Source organism: Apaloderma vittatum, unplaced genomic scaffold, assembly GCF_000703405.1.
Source record: "Apaloderma vittatum isolate BGI_N311 unplaced genomic scaffold, ASM70340v1 scaffold26583, whole genome shotgun sequence".
Taxonomy (NCBI): domain Eukaryota; kingdom Metazoa; phylum Chordata; class Aves; order Trogoniformes; family Trogonidae; genus Apaloderma; species Apaloderma vittatum.
In genome coordinates, this window is record NW_009710348.1 from 21,515 (window position 1) to 44,032 (window position 22,518).

General features: G+C 39.9%; 1 protein-coding gene across 1 annotated transcript in view; it reads right to left on the reverse strand.

Moving 5' to 3' along the window:
- FBN1 (fibrillin 1) overlaps nucleotides 1-22,518 on the reverse strand; it is a 135,993-nt gene that overhangs the window by 15,719 nt on the left and 97,756 nt on the right. Inside the window, exons 32-51 of the mRNA XM_009867276.1 lie at nucleotides 21,945-22,067; nucleotides 19,958-20,083; nucleotides 18,269-18,391; nucleotides 17,565-17,687; nucleotides 16,536-16,700; nucleotides 16,091-16,159; nucleotides 15,854-15,979; nucleotides 14,946-15,068; nucleotides 14,148-14,306; nucleotides 13,629-13,700; nucleotides 11,316-11,441; nucleotides 10,084-10,206; nucleotides 6,986-7,111; nucleotides 6,136-6,252; nucleotides 5,720-5,848; nucleotides 5,341-5,460; nucleotides 4,770-4,895; nucleotides 2,733-2,882; nucleotides 1,376-1,441; nucleotides 536-652 (exon numbers count right to left, since the gene is read on the reverse strand). Of these exons, the coding sequence (XP_009865578.1) occupies nucleotides 536-652; nucleotides 1,376-1,441; nucleotides 2,733-2,882; nucleotides 4,770-4,895; nucleotides 5,341-5,460; nucleotides 5,720-5,848; nucleotides 6,136-6,252; nucleotides 6,986-7,111; nucleotides 10,084-10,206; nucleotides 11,316-11,441; nucleotides 13,629-13,700; nucleotides 14,148-14,306; nucleotides 14,946-15,068; nucleotides 15,854-15,979; nucleotides 16,091-16,159; nucleotides 16,536-16,700; nucleotides 17,565-17,687; nucleotides 18,269-18,391; nucleotides 19,958-20,083; nucleotides 21,945-22,067 (2,409 nt within the window). The remainder of the gene's footprint in view (nucleotides 1-535; nucleotides 653-1,375; nucleotides 1,442-2,732; nucleotides 2,883-4,769; nucleotides 4,896-5,340; nucleotides 5,461-5,719; nucleotides 5,849-6,135; nucleotides 6,253-6,985; nucleotides 7,112-10,083; nucleotides 10,207-11,315; nucleotides 11,442-13,628; nucleotides 13,701-14,147; nucleotides 14,307-14,945; nucleotides 15,069-15,853; nucleotides 15,980-16,090; nucleotides 16,160-16,535; nucleotides 16,701-17,564; nucleotides 17,688-18,268; nucleotides 18,392-19,957; nucleotides 20,084-21,944; nucleotides 22,068-22,518) is intronic.

Genomic DNA, 22,518 nt, shown 5'->3' on the forward strand with positions numbered 1-22,518 from the left:
CCACAACATTAGAATAAGACAGAATCACAGAACCATTAAGGTTGGAAAAGACCTCTAAGATCATCTAGTCCAATCGTCTACCCAACTCCACCATAACCATTAAACCATGTCCTGAAGCGCCACACCTATACGTTATTTGAACACTTCCAGTGATGGCGACTCCACCACTTCCCTGGGAAGCCCGTTCCAATGCCTCACCACTCTTTCAGTAAAGAATTTCTTTCTAATATCCAATCTAAACCTCCCCTGGTGCAACTTGAGGCCACTACCTCTTGATTAGTAACTTGGGAGAAGAGATCAGCACCCACCTCACTACAACTTGCTTTCAGGTAGTTGTAAAGAGCAATGAGGTCTCCTCTCAGCCTCCTCTTCTCCAGACTAAACAATCACAGCCCCCTCAGCCACTCTTCATAAGACGTGTTTCTCCAGACCCCTCACCAGCTTTGCTGCCCTAATAGAGACCCACTACTCCTTAATGACATACCTAGCAATTCAGGAGAATCTTAAAATTGGAAGATGAAACACCTATACTTACCCACACACTGAGCTCCTTGTAGGATGTAACCATATGGACATTCACAGCGGAAAGACCCATCTGTGTTGATACACTGCCCAAATTTACAGTTTTCTGGATCAAGGCACTCATCCACATCTTAACCAGAAATACAAACAACACAGTAAGTGCTATTGCCTTCATGTTCTTTTAGACTTCCCTCAAAGAACCTGTGTTGTTCTGGTGAGAAATACTGCTGAGATCACAAAAAAATACTAACATTTGAATTTTTATATATTATGGTAAAGGCACAGAGTTTGTTTTGCATGTCAGCTTTCAGAATGCAGGAAAGAAACTGCTTCTAAACGTCAGATGAAAAAACCTCTCCAGCTAGGGCTATAAGGAGAGGAGCAGATATGAAAAGCAGTAGTCATCCAGCTCTCCTTAAATGAAAACTTTTGCCAACAAGGCTGAAGTGCTGTTTGTCTTGGGAGAGAACAGAATGTACTGAAGGGATCTGGGAAACTGTGGTTTGCACTTCTGGAGTATTAAAACCATTTACTGTAATCAGGCTACAAATAGTGTGTTAGAAAAGACAGGTATGCTGTATGATCCATTCTCTAGATCCTATATGCAGTAGCCAAGTATGCTACTCTAAAAGAAGTTTCATTTCTGACAGGTCAGATATTGAAGCTTGAATTTAAAACTGGTATGAATAATTGAAAAAAAACCCACCCAGCCAACCAACCAAGCATATATAAGTTTCCACAATTCATGGGTTTTGGAAGTAGTTGCAGAGGTGTTAGTTGAAAGGGAGAATGGCTTACGGGTAGAAAACGTCAAACTGATGCAACAACGGCATTGTGCAGTGCAGGCACTTACCGAGTCTTGCATCATCAGGTCCAACAAGAGTGCCAATTCCAAATGGACAAATCTGTCTGAATGCCTCTGTAAAAAATACGCAAAACACATCAAAAAACCTCCCGTATATTAAATTCTACCTTGGTGATCAGCACTACTCATGAGCTACACAAGTAAACACTGATCCAAACTCCTCCTCCTCATGTTCCGGTCCATAAATATAATATGTAAATGCATAAACTTGCAATTAAATCTTATGTTCACATAAGAACTGTATGCTTGTTTTACATTTCATCTGATCTCCTATATGTATATATGTAAAATCCTATGAGCAATTAGCATTATTTAGCTTCCTTTAGGGAGTAAATAGATACAATATTTCCATTTTAAAAGCATCAATCCTACTGACTGCATGTTTTTCTATTGTCCATGAAAGATTTCTACATTTTCTCAAGACACAGTTTAATCAGTAGTGACCAGTTAGTAGCTCCTTAAAGCATGCCCATTGCTATAGAGTAAGTAATCATTTTATTATAGGTATGCTGAGAATAAAATTTCTGGGTTCAGCTTAGAATGAAGGCATCATTCAGTTTCCAAATCCACAAGGTTTTTTGTGTTGTTTTTGAAGATTTTAAAGATGATTTCTTTCGAGAACAAGTAAATTTATTTTTTGTTGCAGAAAGCATGTACTTCCTAACCTGTGCAAATCACCTGGTAAATCTTGGTATTAGAATAAAGAAGAAATCCCAAATTGCCACTCTGGTGTACCAAAATGCAGTAAGGATGCCTGTAATCATAAAGGCCCTTCAGCTTCAGAAATTCGTCTAGTTTTGACACACATACACAAAAACATCCAAGTCTTGCAACCGAACCTAACCTCCCACCTCTTCCCTCTAAACTCTGTCTTGAGCAGATGGATGGACACAGGACTAATTAAAACCATTTAAAGATGCTGTTGAGATTATTTTCTACTAACCATGGTCAGGATATCAGAGAACCATTAACATGATTTCATTTTTTCTCTTGCAAATTCAGTAGGCTGCAAAGAGGTTTACAGCACAGCAGTACAGTACAGTGATAGACGTAACAAATACTGGGCTCTCTTTATGTGAAATACATAAAGAGGTTGAACAAAATAGAACTAAATGTAGATACGCACCTACTCTGAAAGCAACACTGGCACACTGCTAAGCTCTCAGTGGGAAACTCAGCCCTGTGCAGTTGGGCAGCACAAAACCTGCCTGTTCCTCAAGACTTTGGAATAAGACTCAGGTGGCTCTGGAAAACTATTTTTCCTAATTACTTCTTGTAAGGATCTCAATCTTCTTTAAGTTCTGAGAGACTATCATGAAATAAAGTAATTTAGTCAATAACGCACCATCTGCTTCCTCGGGGCAGAGTTCACAGGGATCTCCCCATCCCTGTCCCTTTAAGGCGCAGCAGCACTCTTGTTTAGAGTGGTTTCGGGATTTCGGCACAGAACATTTTCCATCTTCAAATTTGGTAAAGCAGTAACTTACTCTCAGATCTGCATAGAAAAAAACAAGACAACTTGTTATGAGCAGTTAGGGTGACTTTGGCACAGTTTTTACTTAAGAGGTGTTAACTGCAAAACTCCAGGAGGCCCTCCTAACGAAACACCCAACTTCCACCTGAGCCTGTTAAGAAGGACCATTATTGTCTCTGACTGGGGGAGATCTAAAGAGGGAAGGGAGCTCTCTATCTCAGTCCAGGAAAGTGATGGGATACAGTGTCCTCCATCAGTCATGGAAAAGGAGGGCTTCTTCTCTTCAGTCCAGCAGGAAGGTCTGTATTCCATTATTAGCAAGAATCACTTAAGACAATACTTTGTAGCATTAAAATGAAAGGCCATTTTCAATAGTGCTTTCCTTCATCATTCTTCCCCAAGGTACACACGAAGAAAATTGTCCCAGTGGCATTACATTTTACTCCCTTAAGCTTGGTAACCAGGATGCTGGAGCAGAGCTGAGATCACAGACCACAAGCATCTAGAAGGCAGAGAGCTGGCAGCTCCCTGTGTTGGCAGGGGGACAGCAACAGGGCAGTTGTGGAAGCAGCAGCTCATCCAGTTTTCCAGCTGCAGCATCGATGCTGGGCAATGTCCAGATTTTACAAAAGCCCTAGGTAATGGGAAGCTTTAAACAAAACATTGCTTGGCCTTAGATACTTACATTCTATGAACTTAATGTTGATACACACGTGTGCATTTTCCTCTGATATTATGTGTGAAACAGTGGTATCTTTTCATAAAGGAAAAGATTGGTCTGTATTCTTTTTAATGATTTTGTTTCTTGGTTTGGGGTTTTTTTTGTGTGATTTTCTTTTCCTTATCTGAAGAGAACAACCCCCTCAGACTAAAGGAACTTCATTTATACAAGCTACAAAAGCACAGCTAAAACAGCCATGCTGCTTTCTTGAAGTGAAGTAACTGTGCCAAACTGCATGGTGGTTTGGAGACTTGGATGAATGTTTACTGCAGGTTGGATTCATTTTTACCAAAGCCACAGTTTCATTTAGCCCACTGTGAAGTGAAGAACTCACTATGGTGTCAACAAGCATCACTGTTCTGTGCCAAGCATAACTACAGAGGTCCTTATAAAGGTCTTACTCATCAGTGGTTCCCACTGTGCAAACTGTGTATAGGACATTTAATGATGTATCTATTTAGTAATCTCAGATGTCTTTAAAATAACTCCCTAATTTGCTGTGCTTGTTCTTTATCCACAAAATAAACTAACCTGTGGCTTTTCATTACTAGATGCTCAGCTTTTAGCATCTGATCTCCATCTTAGTACCCATGTTTAGGCTCTGAACAGTGTACGCGGTAATCTAGAAGCCAAAAGACGTTTCAGACTCTTCTAAGCAGATGGGTGCTTATTGTCCACACAACAGTCTTTGCAAATTTTTTCCATCTATTTTTTTTTCCACCCACACATTTGTGAAGAGGAATAACATATAACAAGTGTTACGGTGGATTCGATAAGTGCTAACAGCAGCCTTATTCCTGGAAATGCTGCCTTCAGCAGTGCATTGCAGTAGTCTCCTGCCTGTGCGCGTGGTCCGTGTCCGACAGGTCACAGTCTACACAGAGTCTAGGTGGCCTCAACATTGCTTCAGGGGTGCAAGACAGGGCTGCAGGGCAACACAATTTCCTCACTTAACCTGGTGCATTTAACATTATCTTCACCTCTTTTATTGCAATGTTGTCTTTAATGACAAACAGATGTTAGGGCAAGACACAACCTGGCCGCAACTATGGAATTATCATGTTTTCCTTGTGAAAAACACTGTCTGAGTCCAAAATCTCCTTGTTATATTAGAAACAGGCAGCTAATAAGACTTCTATAAAACAGTAAACAAATTTTGAAAAGCCAGAAAATAGGAATGAACTTACCTTGGCATCGCCTTCCTGTGGAAGACAACACAAAGCCTTCTGGACACAGACATTTGAAACTGCCGGGAGTGTTGCTACATGTGCCCAGGGCACAAATTTCTGGCTGTTCCACACACTCGTCAATGTCTGTAAGAAAAGTAATTAAAGAGATGAGAAATAAAAATGTTTACCCTGGCAGCTGTACTACATAAAATGTAACCTTACATCACCATTGATATCTAACAGATTTGAAAAACAAAAAGGTCAAACAAAAAGGAACAGACAGAAAGAGGAACAAGAAATCCAGGTGCAAAATCTAGGGTTAGTTTTCAAAACCTCATGCAGTGGGCAAACCTCCGCAACGTGCCATCAGCCAAACAGCCTGGGATTAGATTTTCTTGGGATCAGATCAGATAGTTCTGGCTCAAACACAAGTTGGTGAGACTTTTTCTGGAAGTGACTTACTAGCAGCTACAGTTCAGAACCATACACTGCCACAAAAGACTAACCATTACTCATGTTTAGATGCAGAGGGAAGTGGTAACAACTGTGAGTAGCTAGGAAAGAGACAGAAGGATTGTTCAGCACATACCTTCACATCTGTCATTCTGCAGGACATATCCAGGAGGACAGATACATCTGAATGACCCATCCAAGTTTTGACATGTGCCTGGTGAGCACTTTCCAGGCTCCAGTGCACACTCATTGATATCTAAAAGAAAAGAAAGACAATTTATTTGAGATAATTGCTGTTAGCTCTATAAATCTGTGGCTGAGGCTTTGATTTTGATTCCATCGAACTGATGGTGGAATTTCCCAGAAGCAGGAGAAGAGTCCTCATCCTCTTATCACTGTTTTCTTCTGCTAGGTACAATGATGACAGCATTCTCTGACCTCTTCTACTGCTTTACTAAGAATATCTCACCCAGGTTTGATGCACTTCTTTTTCTCCCCTAAAAGAAAGTACTCACCAACACAAGTTCTTCCATCCAGAGACACTTCATAACCATCATTGCACAGACACTGGAAGGACCCGATCGTGTTCACACACTGACCATTCCTGCAGAGCGTTCCAATTCCACTTGCACATTCGTCCACATCTAAGAAGACAAAAAGAAAGATACCTAAGAAATGTCTGCAACAAGTGAAATTTGGTAGATGAGACTTTTGTTTCCACTGTATCACACAATAACTGATAATACATAAATAATCTCATTTAAAAAGCAAATGAGGGGAAAATACCACTACTGCTCTGTGGTGTAAAACTGTCAAAGCAAGAGTAAAAAAGGAATGGCGTATATCCCATGCAAACAAAAATGGCACATATCTACTTTCATTAGAAGCAGAAAGGTTTTAGAAATGTGTAACTATTCTCACCACTCCTTACCTATGCAATCATTGTTGTGTGAGAGGATGAATCCCAAATTGCAGCGACAGTTGAAAGAGCCAATGGTGTTTCTGCAGGTTCCGTTGCCACAGGCATCTCTCTCACACTCATTAATGTCTATGAAGGAGAAAAAAGAAGCAGCAAGAATTTTAATCATTGATGGGGAAAGGAAAGCCTGTAGCTATCCCACAGGCAAGAGAAATACTGCACTGCCAACAGAGTGAACAGGCAAGTTCATGGATCTCCCAAAAAGAAGATTTTACATTGGTTTATCAAAATCTACAAAAATAATGAAGGGTCCAACAATCACTTATCTTACTGTGGCTCCTATCTCACCCTTCCCAGAGGAACTCTAAGATATCTTTCATCTTAAGTATTCTGAAACCTCCTCATCTTGTCAGGCAAGAGACACCACACTAACAGCTGTTAAGGGGTTAAACAAAGAATTTCTTTCTTTATGAAGATGACTCTGTTCAGGGTACTTTTTCTGGCAAGAAATCTATCCTTCACTTCCTGTGATAACAAGCAAACAGTTGCTGCATTGCAATATTCATCTATTAAATTTCTTGCTTGAAGGAATGAGACAAGATACTCCAGAGAACTCTAAGAAGAATGGAATATTTTCCTGAAGAATCAAAGTATTAGCAGTTCATTAGACAGGATATGTATTTTTAAAAGTTCATTCTACTGTAATGGCATAACTGCCAGCTATGGTGTTTGTGCACGTTTGTCTGGTGGCAAATGGCTCACGATCTCAGTTGTTGTAATGCAACATCTTATGACAGAGAGAACAGACTTAATAACTACTGTAATGGAAGATACTAAGTATAGCTTAATTCAATATACTTGCCTATACACATTGTTTTGTCATCATTGGTCTTGAATCCATTCTGACAAACACAGTAGAAACTTCCAACAGTATCAATACATTGCCCGTGACTGCAGATATTGGGAATTTCTTGACATTCATTCCGATCTGAAAATGAAGAGGCACAGTTAAGGTCTCTAAACTACAGGCTGGAAAGATGATAGTTAAAATTCAGTGCATGGCTCTAACTAAAAATAATCCTTATAATTTATAATGACAAAACCATTACTAACTAAATCTCAGAGAAGGGGCTATTTGCTCATAAATTATTTTTTCCAGCATTTGTGGAGCTAAAAAAAGTTGGCGTAAAAATGGTATTTACCAAAACCATATTCTTGCTGGAGGGAAAGCTTATCACCATTGCTTTGAAAAATAGAATTAATGACATGAAATCATATAGGGAAATTTCTGAGTGCTCTACATTGACTGCAACAGATACGAAAGCCACATATAAATCCCAGTTTGTATCCTCATGAAAGCAACTACTTGCTTTTAGCTTCACTTGATTATAGCACAAATCACTTGATTAATTCACAGAAATAATACAAAAGAGAAGAGAGAGGAATCCCACACTTCTCGCTAAGCTTACAGACAGATGAAATGCATCACAGATCTATCAACTCATTGTGCAGAGATAAAATGGGTATATGTATACATATGTATTGTAGCATCCATGCCTCATGCAATATAACGGTCCTGCAAACGGGACAAAACTCAAACAGTAAGAAGAGTCAGTGCTATATGGAGTCAGAAAATAGTTTGCCAAGAGCAGCACACACTCAACTGCATAATTCTGCAGAGAGAGATGGAGAAAGCTATCCTGCCAACACGTGATACGCTGCCTTACAACAGCAGGGCATCTACTGCACTACTTCAACAGCTGACTGCTTCCTGCTACTCTTGTTTTGAGTGCTGTCAGGGAGAATCCAGGATTCTATCAATAGTAAATGATATAAAATATTAAATGATCGATGTTGCTGTCCAGCACATTTTTTTTCCGTGACAAATCAGAAACATTAATCAAATGAGCTCTTCTTGTTGACCTCATCACCAACAAGAGCTGGTTTGAGTCAATACACTTCCTGGTGTTTTGTCTGCTGCAGCTCAAAAATATGAGAACTGAGGTGCTGCCATAAGCTTGTACTAGAATCAACTCGATTTTAGTGTTCAGTGATTTTCTTTCAAATGCAGTCTGAGCAAATTAGGTGCATTTTTTTACCAAACCATCCCCAGCTCATTGCAAAACTAAGAGTCAAGTTGCTCCTCATTGCAAAGAGCTTCACATGCTAAAGTCTTGTCTCCCTGCCTCTGCTGCCTCTTTTCTACACTCTACTTGGCAGACGAACAATCCTGACAGTCCCCATCCCCAGGATAAGTGTATATCACCTGGGGCCACTTGTAACTTTGAATGGGTGTTCACTGAGAACCAAGCTCTCCCAATGCTTTTAATGATACTGCTGATAATTAGAGTCTAAAGGAGGCAGAAGGGAAACCAGTGTTGGATAACATGCTGTCTTAACTCCTAATCTTCGCAGCTCAGGACAGTAGAGACAAAAGAAAACTATGACTCTCCTTGGTGCTCTGTGGCCAAATGAATAGTGAATTAAAGTCCCAGGGAAAAGTCACTTCTTTGGGGGTAAACAAAGAACACTGTAAAGTTTTAAAAAATTGAGAGGCAGAGTTGTCTTGAGCTCCAAAAATGAGTTTACCACAATGGATAGCTCCAGAAGAATGCTACTTTGGTAGTAAGACAAATGCAGCACTCCTAGTACTAGTGGCTGTGACACATCAGTTTTGATTCAACAGCACATAAACTACTGGGCTGGGATCATCTTCCATGCAGTAGAATGACTGATCCAATACTGCAAGGTGCTCAGCACTCTCTGCTCTCAGTAGAGTGGTTGGCACTTTCCTTCCTTTGCTGGATCAAGTACTTGATCAACCACCTTTATTTTGACTCTAATTGTGTGACTTTATTTTCACTAAATATAAACTAAGAGTAAAATACAGGGAAGTACTTCTGTTAGTGCCAATTCATGTTTGGTATTGTAACCCATATCAGGACCTTTCCTGGCTCTTCCTGTATTGCTGTAACGAACCCATAACCAGAACAATTACATTAGGAACATATTGAATATTTACATGTGCCACTGCATAACTTAACAAAACACATTTTTAGTTCTCATAGTAGTGTTCTGGTTGCTCCTACACCCTTTGCACTCAAGGGTCACACGAAACAATGAAAAATTGCACTGAGGGAAAAGTACACTTCCTACAACTCAAGTACTCAGAAGCAAAAACCCAAGGAAAATGTTGCCAGTTTCCTTTGTAATTATTATTTTGTTCAGAAATGTATATAATATTTACAGCTGCTTGGCCCAAAGCAGTCTTTAAAAATCTCTGCAATTCTTCAAGTAATCAAGATAACATGAATGCCTCTCTGGACTATGATATTATAAGAAAAAGCAAATAGATTAGAGAACTTCAGTCCCACTCAGGGAGTATTTAAAAATAAAGTTCAGGGGCCTGTTTAAATCCACATGAAAGTTAGGAAGTTTAACAATAAGCTTTTTATGTCAGATATTGCATATGGTTGAGCAGATAAGTCCACCTTATCAGCAGAGACCCCAACAAACAGTGAGTTTTTTGTACTTTGTGGCAAATAAATTGCTAAAATACATCTAGCAAATTATAATGAAAATCAACAGATTTATGCAGAGGAAGGTCCCTGTTAGGACCGCAATGGAATTTTTAGTGTCAGAAAATAGTTAGTCAGAAGGTAGTGAATCAATTGGTCTTCTCTCCCTGGACATGACATGGGATAAAGAAAAGTATTTGCGGTTGGTGGGATAAAGTGGAAGACAAAACATCTACTCCTTAATCCTCATTTATGCCTCTGGGGGATGGACCTGTTAGTCCTCTGGCAATTACCACAATGCTTATGGGATGCCCTAATGGGCTTTAAGAGGATTCTTGGAGCCCAGATCAGATTTTCGGAACAGGAGATGTGCTTTTTTAGACTTCTTTTAAAATCTACTACTTTTTGCAGACCCTCCCACAAACAAGCGAGAAGTACTCACCAGTGCAGCGGCCTGTTGATGTGAACCTGTAGCCAGGTTTACAGTCACAACGGTAGCTACCAGCTGTGTTGACACATTCTGCATTTTGCTGACATACCGGTCCATTTTGGCATTCATCAATATCTGCCAATACAAAAAGGGAATTTGATTGTTATGGTCAGCTAGAAAGCTACGGCACTAGAAAGACATAAAAACTACTTTGTTTTTAATGAAAAGAGTGTTACCTTACCCAAACACAAGAACTGCTTTTTAATTCTTAAAAAATAAATATATTGATAAATATATTGATTGACCAAATAGATACTTCCTCACATTTAGTCATCTCCCTGAAACTATCCCGAACCCATATGCTCCATTTGTAAAATTTATTCCTATTTAGAGAATTTAGATAACTCTTTTCTGAAGGTCTTGGAGGGCCCATGAGAGGCTGTTGCAACACTTCACTTGGGTCTGTTTCAGTCTTAAGACTGCAATCAGAGGAAGTAAGCTCCTATGTCTGCACAGATCTCCAGTTAAGACTACGAAGATCTTCCTTGATCATAAGAGAGCATCAAGATCCCTGTTGGAAATTAGTAGCCTTCAATGTAAAGAACATTATCAAATTTTCAGCAAAAAATTTTGACCAATTTTCCTTACTTTAGCTGCTGCAAAAAGAGAACTTTATCTCCCTAGAAATACAATTGTGTTTCAGTTAGAAGCAGCATAAGAAGATGCTTTTACTTGAAGCTCTCGATGCCTTGCTTGCTGCACCCATGTTGGCTGCAGTCACAACCATACCAGTAAACAACAACAATTCATAATGCTGTCTTCAGTTTCTCCATCAAACTGACCAGTACAATGTTAGGAAATGTTTAAATTGGAGAAAAATATCATGTGTTTGTATTATTTACAGAAATCTTTGTTCCACTAGAAAAAGTATCTTGGAATTAAAAAGAAATTGCACTCATGGCTCAAGACTACTATTCTTTTCTTGGCTTAACTGTCAAATGTGAAAAACAATGTCTCTTCCCATGACTGTTGACTCATGCTCCTTCAAGGCCTTAGATGACTGATGGAAAATCTGATATTTTTTTATGCAAAAGAATTCAAAATGTCTGAATTAACATAGACTTATTACATTGATACCAGTATTCTCCCCTCATTAAGGATGACTTGCAAGTATATCACATTTGCCAGCGTCTGAATTGCCAGTTGGTGAAATTCCGTTTCTCTGAATGAGATCAGCATTCTACCTTCACAGATCAGTAGCTTGTCATTGTAGAAGAAACCCACAGGACATTCGCATCGGAAGCTGCCAACCATGTTTATACAGATCCCGTTTTCACACACTCCAGGAATCTCTCTGCATTCATCAATATCTGCAAGAAGAATGGTTTTGCAATACTTGTAAATAGCCCTTCATTAAATCTTCTGCCACAGAATATGTCCTTATGCATTATTCTTAAGAGAATTTTCAAACCTATAATGCAAACATCAGAATGTTCCCAACTGCAATAGCCAGCAAGTCACTCCAAACTGTGGAAATGTAGACATTCCCTATTTCCTCAGGTTCTGACTCTTCACTGTAGTGAACATAAATCCTGCCACATACAAATGCAGAGGGTAGCACACATCGTTTCTCAAGTCTCCCATCCATAGCCCTGATGAACTTCATCATCTTCTCAAGTATTACAGTGGACTTATTGGGAAGAGTCAAATAGAGAGAATGAACTGTCTTCGATTTATGTAGGGGAGCATGACTGAAAGCAAACATTTGTCGGAATTAATTTTGCCCTGTTTTACCCTTGTTAATCTGAAAAGACTTTCATGTTTTTCTATAACAGTTGGAAAGTGACAATGCCAGGTAACATCTGAAGGGCTGCCAACACCTAGGTTAAGCAACTCATTTCAGCAGAAAACAAACCCCAGCTGCTATTACAATTATATGATTGCCTATTGAGTCCTTAGAGTTACACATCTTTAACATTCTGACAACATGAAAGAGACCCATCCACACCTCTCCCTTTAGTAAAAATTGCCACATGCACTGATGTACACAAGACCGAGAATATGGTGAGAAATTGTCAGCTAACGTTGAGTTTCTATCAGATAATGTTTTCTGGTTGGTTTTTTTTAGTTTCTGCTGCTGGATCAAATCCTTCATTTCCTACATTAGATTCTGTAATCCTGAGTCCTCTGACTACATAAAGGATGAGTCAAAAATAGAACTAATTCTGTCTCTGAAACAATCACCTAGTGTAAATGTATAGAACTTTAACACAAACAGAAGAGTAACATCATGTAAGGACTGTAACCAAACGTTACAATGTACACAGACCACTGTTCCTGCAGAGTGGGCGCTACCCGGTTCCGGTGCCCTGTGCCTACAGATAAGGGACACAAGTGACTCCTGTGCAAAAGCAGCAGGTTGAGAGCTACAACCTGGTGAGACCTGTGACGATCCCAAGGCAGCAGGGAAAGCCTGTGATTCGCACAGCATAAAGCAGTGCGTGTATCAGTGTCTCGCCACAGGGCTGCGTGCACTGGGATGTTCTGGAGGCCTCTGTGGAACGGCCCTTCTGTCTCAGTTGGCTCCTGGACATGCACTGCTCTATGACACGGCGGGGCAGACAGAGCACACTGCAACGCTCCTGGCACACGCGTCACCTGCTACAGGTGTAGCTTTTACCTGCGCATGTTAGCAAGGTCTCCCTGTTGTTGCTGGTGAAGGGCCCAGTTAGCTTGTGTAGACTCAGCAACAACCTGGGCTAATGCTAATAGCAAGAATGGGGAACTCAGCTTCTAAAAAATGACTCAGTAAATAATAAACACTATGCATTATTGTAACTTCTTTAAAAAAATTCACTCCCCACTTTACTAGAAGTATTTCCACCTAACTACTTGAACACTGCATCACAGCAATGGTTTACTGTTAAAGCACCTGATTACTGCCTACACGCTGCCTCTTGTTTGCTACAGGCCACATTATCTGCTTCTTATTTGCATTTTTGTGTGCATAAAAACAAAAGGGAGTCCCATTAGGGATTTACTCAACTCCTTGTCTTAGAATTCCTCATTCTTTCCCTCTTTTTTGTTTTGCAACTTGTTACTCACGATTCAAATGTTACACACAATAACGTATGTGAGAAATATTCCAGCTGAGCAGAAGAAAGGATTTTTGTGTCAAACCAATACACAGGGGAACTGATGTGAAATGTCAGATTAAATCTCTGCTTTAGTTTGAAGGAAAGACTCCTAATTCCTCTCAGGCCAAACGCTGGTTGGCCTTACTCCCAGACCTCTTATTCTTGGTATCTGTGCCCTGCTCATGTAGGCCTGATTACAGTTTCTTTGGAGCTTTATGTTGCCTTGATTACAAGCAGCAATTATCATTGCTGCCAGCTAGGAGGAGCTAGGCAGAAACTTTGCAGGCTCAGACTTAAAAAGAGGGTTGAACTCCATTACACTGTTTAGTTGTTATCCCTCCTGTGAAAAAATAATTAGGAAAACAAACCTCTCTCTTCCCTGGGCAGAGGTAGCACGAAATCTAGTTCAAAACAACTCACCAACTGGTAATCCTGTATAAATGTCAATGAAGAAGCCAGGCCTTTGACTTCCACAGAGTGTGGAGAATTCATCTGCAACAGGAAAACAAAGCAGCGATTACAGTATTTGTAATTAATCAACAGCCAAAAATTCACTACCTCCTTTGCCCAATAAAATTCTTACTCTACTTCTTTCAGCACCTCCAGGCACACAGGTATGCAGACCCTTCGCAGAGGCCAAGCAAGTGCTTAGCATGCACCTGGGTTCTCATTCAAAGGTCACTGCAAGAGGCATGAAGTCTCCCAGATAGGGAAACTGGAACAAGTGAGGGATGGCCCAGCAGCGTGAACACAAACCACTCCACCTGCCTTCGTTGTGACTGGGGCTGATCACCTCCAGGCCTACAAAGCAATATAATCCCTTCATCTTAGATACACAAGAACAGACAAAGACATAGCATCCCTAACTATGTTACACCCACTAGTAGCAATTAATACGTTACCAAGGCCTTCAAACAGCTCTGCAATGCAAAAACATACCAGTGCTTGGGATAGGACACTGTTCACAAGGCTTATTCCACGCACGTCCAATGTTGTAGGAACAGCAGCACATTTTCTTGGTCATATTAAAGAGTAGCTCACCATCACAGGTTTGATTGTCAGCATAGTAATTTCTGTAACACAGACTTCTTCTCATATCTGTGACATTGAAGAAAAACCCAGGCCAATGCATTAGCAACTTTTAGAAAGATGATCTACCTGAAGAGTTTGGAAGATATCTCCTTCAAACATGTGCTTTCTAGACCCCTGTCAAGCAGATGCAGCAGCACTGTAGAATACTACAGAACAGCTTGTTCCTAGGAGATTACTCTAAAAGTATGAAAAAGTGTTTGCAATACAAATATTCAAGAGCAACCAACATGGAATACACTGGTCAGACTCATAAAAAGATTCAATATTGGCCTTTTGCTCAACACTGAAAACATGAGCTAGTTTATGGTTCCCCGTAAGAACTGTACACAGCTTGTGACTTCATCCTGTGAAGTCTGCGTAATTTGTGTTTCATATGTAGAAGCTTTTAAAGCTAAAGTGAAACTTGGAAGGGATGCACAGAGAAAATATCAAGTTAAAAGAGAAATTCTGATGAGGTACTGAAAGGTCTATCTTAAAACTGATCTGCCTTGCTTTACTTGATAAAATGAATGAAAGAAGCTTGATTTTTCGTTTAGTTAATTCTTGTATAACTAAATTCAGAGAAATAATTCTGATTTGTGCCCAGTAAAGCCTGTTCCCAAAGCACTAAGATAAAGCTTAAAAACCCCAAACAACCACCCATACCCATGCAGTTGTTTCCTCCGTTGACTTGCATGTAATCAGGGGGACAGATGCAGGTGTAGTTCCCAACAGTGTTGTAACATGTGCCAGGTCCACAAATGCCAGGTGTCTCACACTCATTCACATCTAGAAGAGAATAAAGAGGCAGTGAGTGGCCACAGAAGCTTTTCTCTTTGTGCTTCTGAGAAAAATGTCTCAGTAATGTCTGAGGTAGGAAGGTACTGATGGAGGACAGCTGAAGGGGCTCTAGGCAAGGCTGTGGTGGAGCAAAGCCCACTCAGAGAAGGAAGCAGTGGCACAGGTGGCCAGGGAAAGCCTGGCAGTGATGCAGACATGGGATGTCTGATACATCCAGGCATCTCAGAGACAGTAACCTGGTTTTTCCATCTCTTGCACAGAAATAGCATTTGAGAATCTCATCCATTCTGGATTCCCAGACTGAGACAAGAACTGTTTTGCAGTACAACCAGTATTTTCAGCTGGATACTGAGATCAGTAGGAGAGCAAATAAGCAGTGGAAAAAAGGCATGAACACACTGTAACCAGCCCCACAGAGTCATGGGGCAAGTTTGCTCTTTATCTGATGGCTTATTTGTTACCCAACAGCTATTTTTATAGCTGGTTAGCAAATTATGTTTTATTTAAATTAAAAAAATGTTGTATTATCTGGTTTTGATCAAAATTTGATCATTTTAAGCAGAAAATTATATATATTTCAACATGGTGAAGAACAAATTTTCTCCATGTAAGACTTCATAATTTTCTCTGTGTAAGACTTCAACTTGTTCCAATTTCCCACCCTTAAGCTTTACACTGTTTGGTCAGGCTATGTTCCTTTTCAAGTACAGATTCATTCTTCTGCATATCGATCTGTCATCATTTTCTAAAAATAAAAGCAGAAGACTACGTACCATCGCACACTCTAGTCTCTTCATTCAAATAGTACCCTGATGGACACTGACACTGGAAGCTACCAAATGTATTAATACATTTTCCTCCTTGGCAAAGTCCAGGTAGTTCTTGACATTCATCAATATCTGTTCAAACAAAATGACAAACATTTCACTCATGCTTTTTCATAAAAAACAACACTCGCTGAAGAGTTTAACAATTTCAGATGTGTACATATAGGGAAATATAAACATTACCTTCTAATATAACTGTAATAGGGTTTGGTCGGAATCCTTCCCCTCCAGGGCAAAGAACCTTGTATTCAGCTGAAAACAAAACAGATTTATGACCCTAAAATAGTAGAAACATTTTCAGCACAATTATTTTTGAAAATTAATCAGATTCTTACAGTTAATTTAAATGTAATGCATCAAAATAACTAGCTACAAACATTAGGTTTTACTCTGTAACAACTTCAACTGCTATCACATTTCATAATCAGTTTTTTGTGAAACAGCAAACTTGCTCAGAAGTGATAATAATATTATGACAAAATAATCTTTCTGAAAGACTAGTAAAGTTTTTGGTTAAGACTGGTGGAAACCTGTCCCATATATGTACGCGATAAATGATTAAAGGCTAAATTAGAAAAAAAATCAAAATACCTTGTGTGTTGTGTTTAACTCAGGAAGGCTGACTTACTTGTGTTCACAAGTGGGCAATGTTCACAGGGAACTCCCCAAGCTTTGCCCAGGGAGCAGCAACAGGAGGCCTTGGAAACACCCACTCCAATCTCGTTGCTGCAGAAGGTGCCACCGTTATCTCCACGAGTTTTAATGTCCAGGTAACAGTTGCCAGATCGTGTATCTATTCAGAATGCACGTAATGATAAACACATCTTGTTAGAGAGGAAAGCACAAAACATCATCCCAGGGTGAGGGATCCCTTCAGATGGCTCTCATTACTCTCATTTCACAGAAAGTAACTTAGGTTGTCCAGGAGGGCCCACCTTTCTCACTTAGTTAGGACAGCTGGGCCCCATTCCTTGGTTTTGTTGGACTTCTCACAAAGTAGGGAATTTATCCAGCATGACCAAGGACAGTTCAGCCAGGCCTTTCCTCATTTCGGTGTACATTTTCACCTGAATTTGTATTCCTTCCAATTCTAGAAACTCACTGCTTTCTTCACTCCTTGAGGTTAAAAAGCATGAAATCTATCTACGAAATGTTAGAAATCTCAAACACGTTTGAATTTGAGGACCATCCCTATGTCCTCTTAAACAAACAAAAGCCAAAAACATATCAGAGGATTACTAAGCAGTTGGAGCCTAATACGAGACTATTTCCACTGGTCATAAAGCTGCACCTAACCAAGCTGCACTCAAAGCTCCAAGGGCTTTATGCTGCAACTTCATCTGCCTGCCACCTTGGGGCCAGCTGGATGTTTGTTTAGGCTTGCTGAAATTTAAAATTGTCTCATGCCTGCTGTACATTGGGGACAGCTCAAACGAGCCCCAAGGGGTTGGTTCTGGCAACCAGGCACTGCTGGCATGGCTGCATCACTCTGGACATACTCCTGTTGCACTATTATAATTTCTAAGCCAGAGGCAGGTGAGTGGGAGTTGGAGAGCCTGTTCCAGCCCTTTTGCATGACCTGGGACTTTATTCCCAAGCACTCAGCAGCCCATCTGTGCAACCTCACGTGTAAATAACATAAAGAGTGGTCCCTTACCAACGCATCCAACTCGAGTGGGATTCAGCTCAAAATCAGGAGGGCACTCACAGGTGTAACTACCTGCAGTATTGACACACGTGCCACTAATACAGGTCGTGGGATCTGCACATTCATTAACATCTGCAAGAAAAACCATCACATGGTAAGCAAACACTCAAGGACAGCACAAACAATCGATGTATAAGGTATCATATGCTAACTACCACCAAGCCATTAGTTATGAGATAGTCACCTCTAAAGCTCTAAAAAATACATACGCATTTTAGAAGAACAGTAGTCTGAAATGAATTCATCATTTCACAGGGAAGAATGTGCTTTCCCTGGAATCAATTCCTGAACTAAAATTCATATAAAGTTCTAAAAAAATGCTTAAGGGAAAAGTACATGACAAGGTCATAGCTTACCATCCAGTACTTTGAATGGAAACTAAAAGACAGAACCTATCTCTGCTTGGGAAATGTGGACAGAGCAAAGGGTTCTCCCTGCTCTGTTTTTTTGTCTCTTCTCTTAAGCCAATGGGATACCAGAGGCTGACAAAGAAAAGGAAAGAGGAGTACAGAAAAGGCATGAAGGGGAATCCAGTGTTAGATGGTAGGGAAGTCTGTATTTTCCTATATCCAGTCTGATTTGTACAGCTTTTTAAAAGGAGCTAACCACAAGCCTAACAGAAAAGTACAAAGCATGTTTAAAATTATCTTTACCTGTGCAATTACCACCACTTCTGTCCAACTCGTAGCCCACTTCACACTCACATCGGAAAAGTCCAGGGAGGTTATGACAAGTGCCGTAGACACAGATGTTAGGAAGTGAGCACTCGTCAATATCTGATAGAAGAGGAGGAGAGAAAAATATGAGGTTTCCTTACCTCTTTAAAAATACAGACAGAGAACTGCAAAAAGGGGCAGAAAACATCAATCTAGAAGCCAACTGCTTCTATACACCATGTAATACCAACAAAAATAACATGCAAGATTTATGTTTGGAGCCTAAGGAACCTAATCTCTAACCTTTTTTTTTTGGGGGGGGCAAAAGGCTCTTTCCAGTGTCTCTGGAAGCTATGCCAGAAACAATCGGAGCTTATTAGTAGGCTAATCTGACAAGCAGCAAAATTAAACATGACAGGAGATATGTTTTTAAAAATGAAGTCTATTCTAAATCAGCAGTCACCTGCAGAAAGTTGGACATTAGCAAAGGAAAAGCTTGTGCCCAAAGGTGAACTTGATGCTTATCTTCAGGTTTCTGCATTTGACAGATCCCAAGTTTGGCAAGCAGAACTCACTTTTGTGCCTTTTGTCCAAATCATTGCATCTTATTTAGTATTCACGAAATGCCATATGCACTACACAAAGAACAACCAATCTGATACAATAAAAAAGTGTGTGTTTACAAAGGTCCTTAAAATACTGCATTTAGGGTACACATCTGAGACATCAAGGAAAGGCTGTTTTAGCAACAGAAGCCAGGCTCTATATAAGCTATTTAAAGTCAGCTAAAAGGTTTGAAAGTAAATTGTTTCATGAAACATTATGAAATCTAATATTGTTTTAGTCTGCAGAAAAATCTACTCTTGTAAATTATTTCTCTTGGTAGATTACTAAAAAAAAATACAGAGAACATTTTTCAGGGGAAAAAAAAATCCTATTTATAGTCATGTACTTATGAACTCCATAACACAACAGTTCCCTTCAGCTATTACTATGTCATCTGCTACAGCTGCTTCTTCTTGACTGACTTAATTCGTTAGTGCTGTATCAACTGAATATTAAAAATGTTACAATCAAATATATGACCTTAATCATGTTGGCAGCATGTTAATTATTTGATTTTTGTAAATCTTTGCACAAGAAAGCTCTTATGATCAAGTTGTAGAGATCAGACAACTCACTTTGAAATCTAAACAAATATTCATGGCATATTTGTTTTGGTGGTCACATAAACTTTCTGCAGGGCTTCTGCATATCACAGAAGCCCTCAAAACATGATTACCGTATTATCACTGTATTAGCTACCAAATCAGCGGTTTTCAGTTTCATATACACCAAGGCAAAGAAATAGCTTTTTCTGTTTCACTGCTAAGAATAAAATGAAGAACTGAGTACAAATGACTAAGATGAAATGGTAGGGGACAGCGCCATTTGGATCTCCAAGCAGACCCACAAATTATGCGTTGTGAGGTAGACTCCAAAAAGAAGTTCTCTCTCTATAAAACAGGTAGGTGAACATGCAGAGTGCTGTAATAAACATATAAACTCAAAAAAGCAACTACTATTGACGATCTTCATGCAGTTCTCAATATAACCACAACTGCAACCAATTCTAAAATTTTTCAGACGTAAAATATTATTAAGGCAGAATTTGCTGAGTGTTGTTTAAAGCTTACAGAAAATTACCTTCACATGCTTTCCCATCTGGACTTGGCAAAAACCCCATATCACATTCACAGCGATATCCTCCAGGGGCATTGAGGCACTGCCCATTTTCACAGAGATTCAAGTTTTCTGAGCATTCATCAAGGTCTGTAAAAGGAAGAGAAATTGCAGGTTTACATAAACATGCTTTTCTCACCAGTCTTTGTTTCAGCTGAAGCACGCAGTGTTCAAAGCATTTTAATTATTTCAGCAGCTCTGAACAGTTGCAGAAGAAACTGCAACATAGTTATGTGCAGAGGCTATTATACATGACAGCTTGGTATATTTCTGACATGTCGAAAATATAGCTTCTGATCAAAAGGAAAATCAGAGAGAGGCACAGACTCCTAAAGCAGCTACAGTTAATAGTAATTGAAGGCAGTACACAGGGTCAAATTTAGACTCGGAATGAGCACGTGAATTTTATTACTGTTATGGTTTCTATTACAGCAAAGCCTAGAGCCAGCAATTGAAAAAAGAGGTTTACTGTGCAATGAGCAAACATATGGTAATAGGCAGTCTCCATGCCAAACATACAAAACACTGACAAAAAGTGCCACTGAGGTGAAAATAACTTGATCAAAATTAAACTGCAGGTTAACAGCTGATGAGAAAAACAGTCTTGCTATTGCACTATGCTGCCCTACAGATAGGTTGTGGCCCTTAATCTCTAGCCAAAATTTCATACATCACAAAAACACCCCACTTGTGGCAACAGTTTGACTGGCAGGATGAACTTGTAGAAGTCCATGGCTGGCAAATCAAGGTAGTACCTACCAGGGGAATGCTGCATGCTTTGGCAGAGGGCTTACAGAACACTCGCATGCCCTAGTTTGAGTCCTAGACACCTCCTGAATCCATGAACAATAAAGTACACAATATTTTTCAAGAAAACCTAAACAAACCAAAATAGCTCTATTGAACACAGAAACTGAATAAGCAGTCCATTCGAAAGATGTCGTTTATAGACTCCTGGAAATCATCATATGGGAAATTAACAAAGGGCACTGGGTTATGAAGGCCACTAAGGAAGCCAAGTCAGATTCAAGAGTAAATTATACAGAGGGAATTAAAGAGAATCCCAGGGTCCATTTATAATTTGGAATAATTCAAATTCAGCCTTAAACCTGCTGAGCTAGATTTTCAGACGCCATAAAAAACCGCTGTAGTTGATAGAGTGCTGCTGATTTACACCAGCTGGAAACCTGGCCCACCAGCTGTCTATCGCACAACTTTATTCCAGACAGGGTCACCCTCCCTGGAGGATCACCAGCAACACTGATACCGTCAGTGTAACAGCAGCGCTCCTGATGACTAAGCTTCCATGAGCTGATCTGTTCTTCAGGGCAGAAGACTGAAATGTGGATGGGAAATACCTCTCTAGCAATGTTTTATAATTGTATTTGCAGTTTATAAAATGAAGTTTCAGAATTAGCTACCTCCATCATTCTACACGTCAGTACCGCATCCTGACACCATCTCGCAGAATGATGCAGCAAAGAGGACAAGCTCAGCAAAAACTTGCATTTAATCAAGTGAAGAAAGTGACTGCTTTAAACTAGATATAAAAGAAACATTAGAAAAAACTTTTTCACTGGGAGGAGGACAGAGCCCTGGCACAGGTTGCCCAGGCAGGTTGTGGAGTCTCCTTCTCTGGAGACATTCAAAACCACCTGGACACGTTCCTGTGTGACCTACTGTAGGTGATCCTGCTCTGGACTAGCTGGTCTTTCAAGGTCCCTTCCAACCCCTCACATTCCATGATTCTGTGTAATTCTGTGATTTGGTGATAATACATAGTATTTCTTTCAAGTTATGGCAACTTAGGTGAAGTAGAACACAATGGCAGATGATATATTAGAGAAAAATTTCAAATGTTTAAAAGCTATTTTTGTGTATTAAATCATAGACTAACTTAGGTTGCAAAGGAGCACTGAAGGTTATCCAGTGCCTTCCTAAGTAAGCTTACCTGTACAAGTGAAGCCATCCCCAGTATAACCTTCTTTACACAGGCAGCGGTAAGAGCCCATCGTATTCTTGCAGTCGGCATGTGGGCTGCATGTGTGGGTTCCATTGGAGCACTCATCCAGATCTTCAAAATAATAAAAAGAGGAAAAAACCCGGGAAAATAAAAACAGGAAAAAAAGAAAAAAAAAGCAACATTAGTTTAAAAAAACACACCACAAATACTTTAAAATAAATTTAATACTTGAAATAGCATATGGCACACAGAAGCTCTATTTTAAATAATCTTCCATGTGGGGTCATCTAACTGAAAAAGTAAGCGGTTTATTTGCAGCCTAACAAAAAAGTCATACAAGGTAACTGAAGGAGGAGGCTGCAGGGTACTCAAAACTAAGACCTGTGTCTTGATTTCACAGGGAGCACCAGGAGGCCTCCCATCAGCTGCCCTCAAGGACAGAGCATCTCTATCCATGGTCCAGTCTGTTTTCAGCCTCTCACAAGCCAAACATGAGCTAATGCTGATTCCACAGTTACCATAGTGGAGAATTCGTCCTCCAACAGATCATGTCAAATCGACC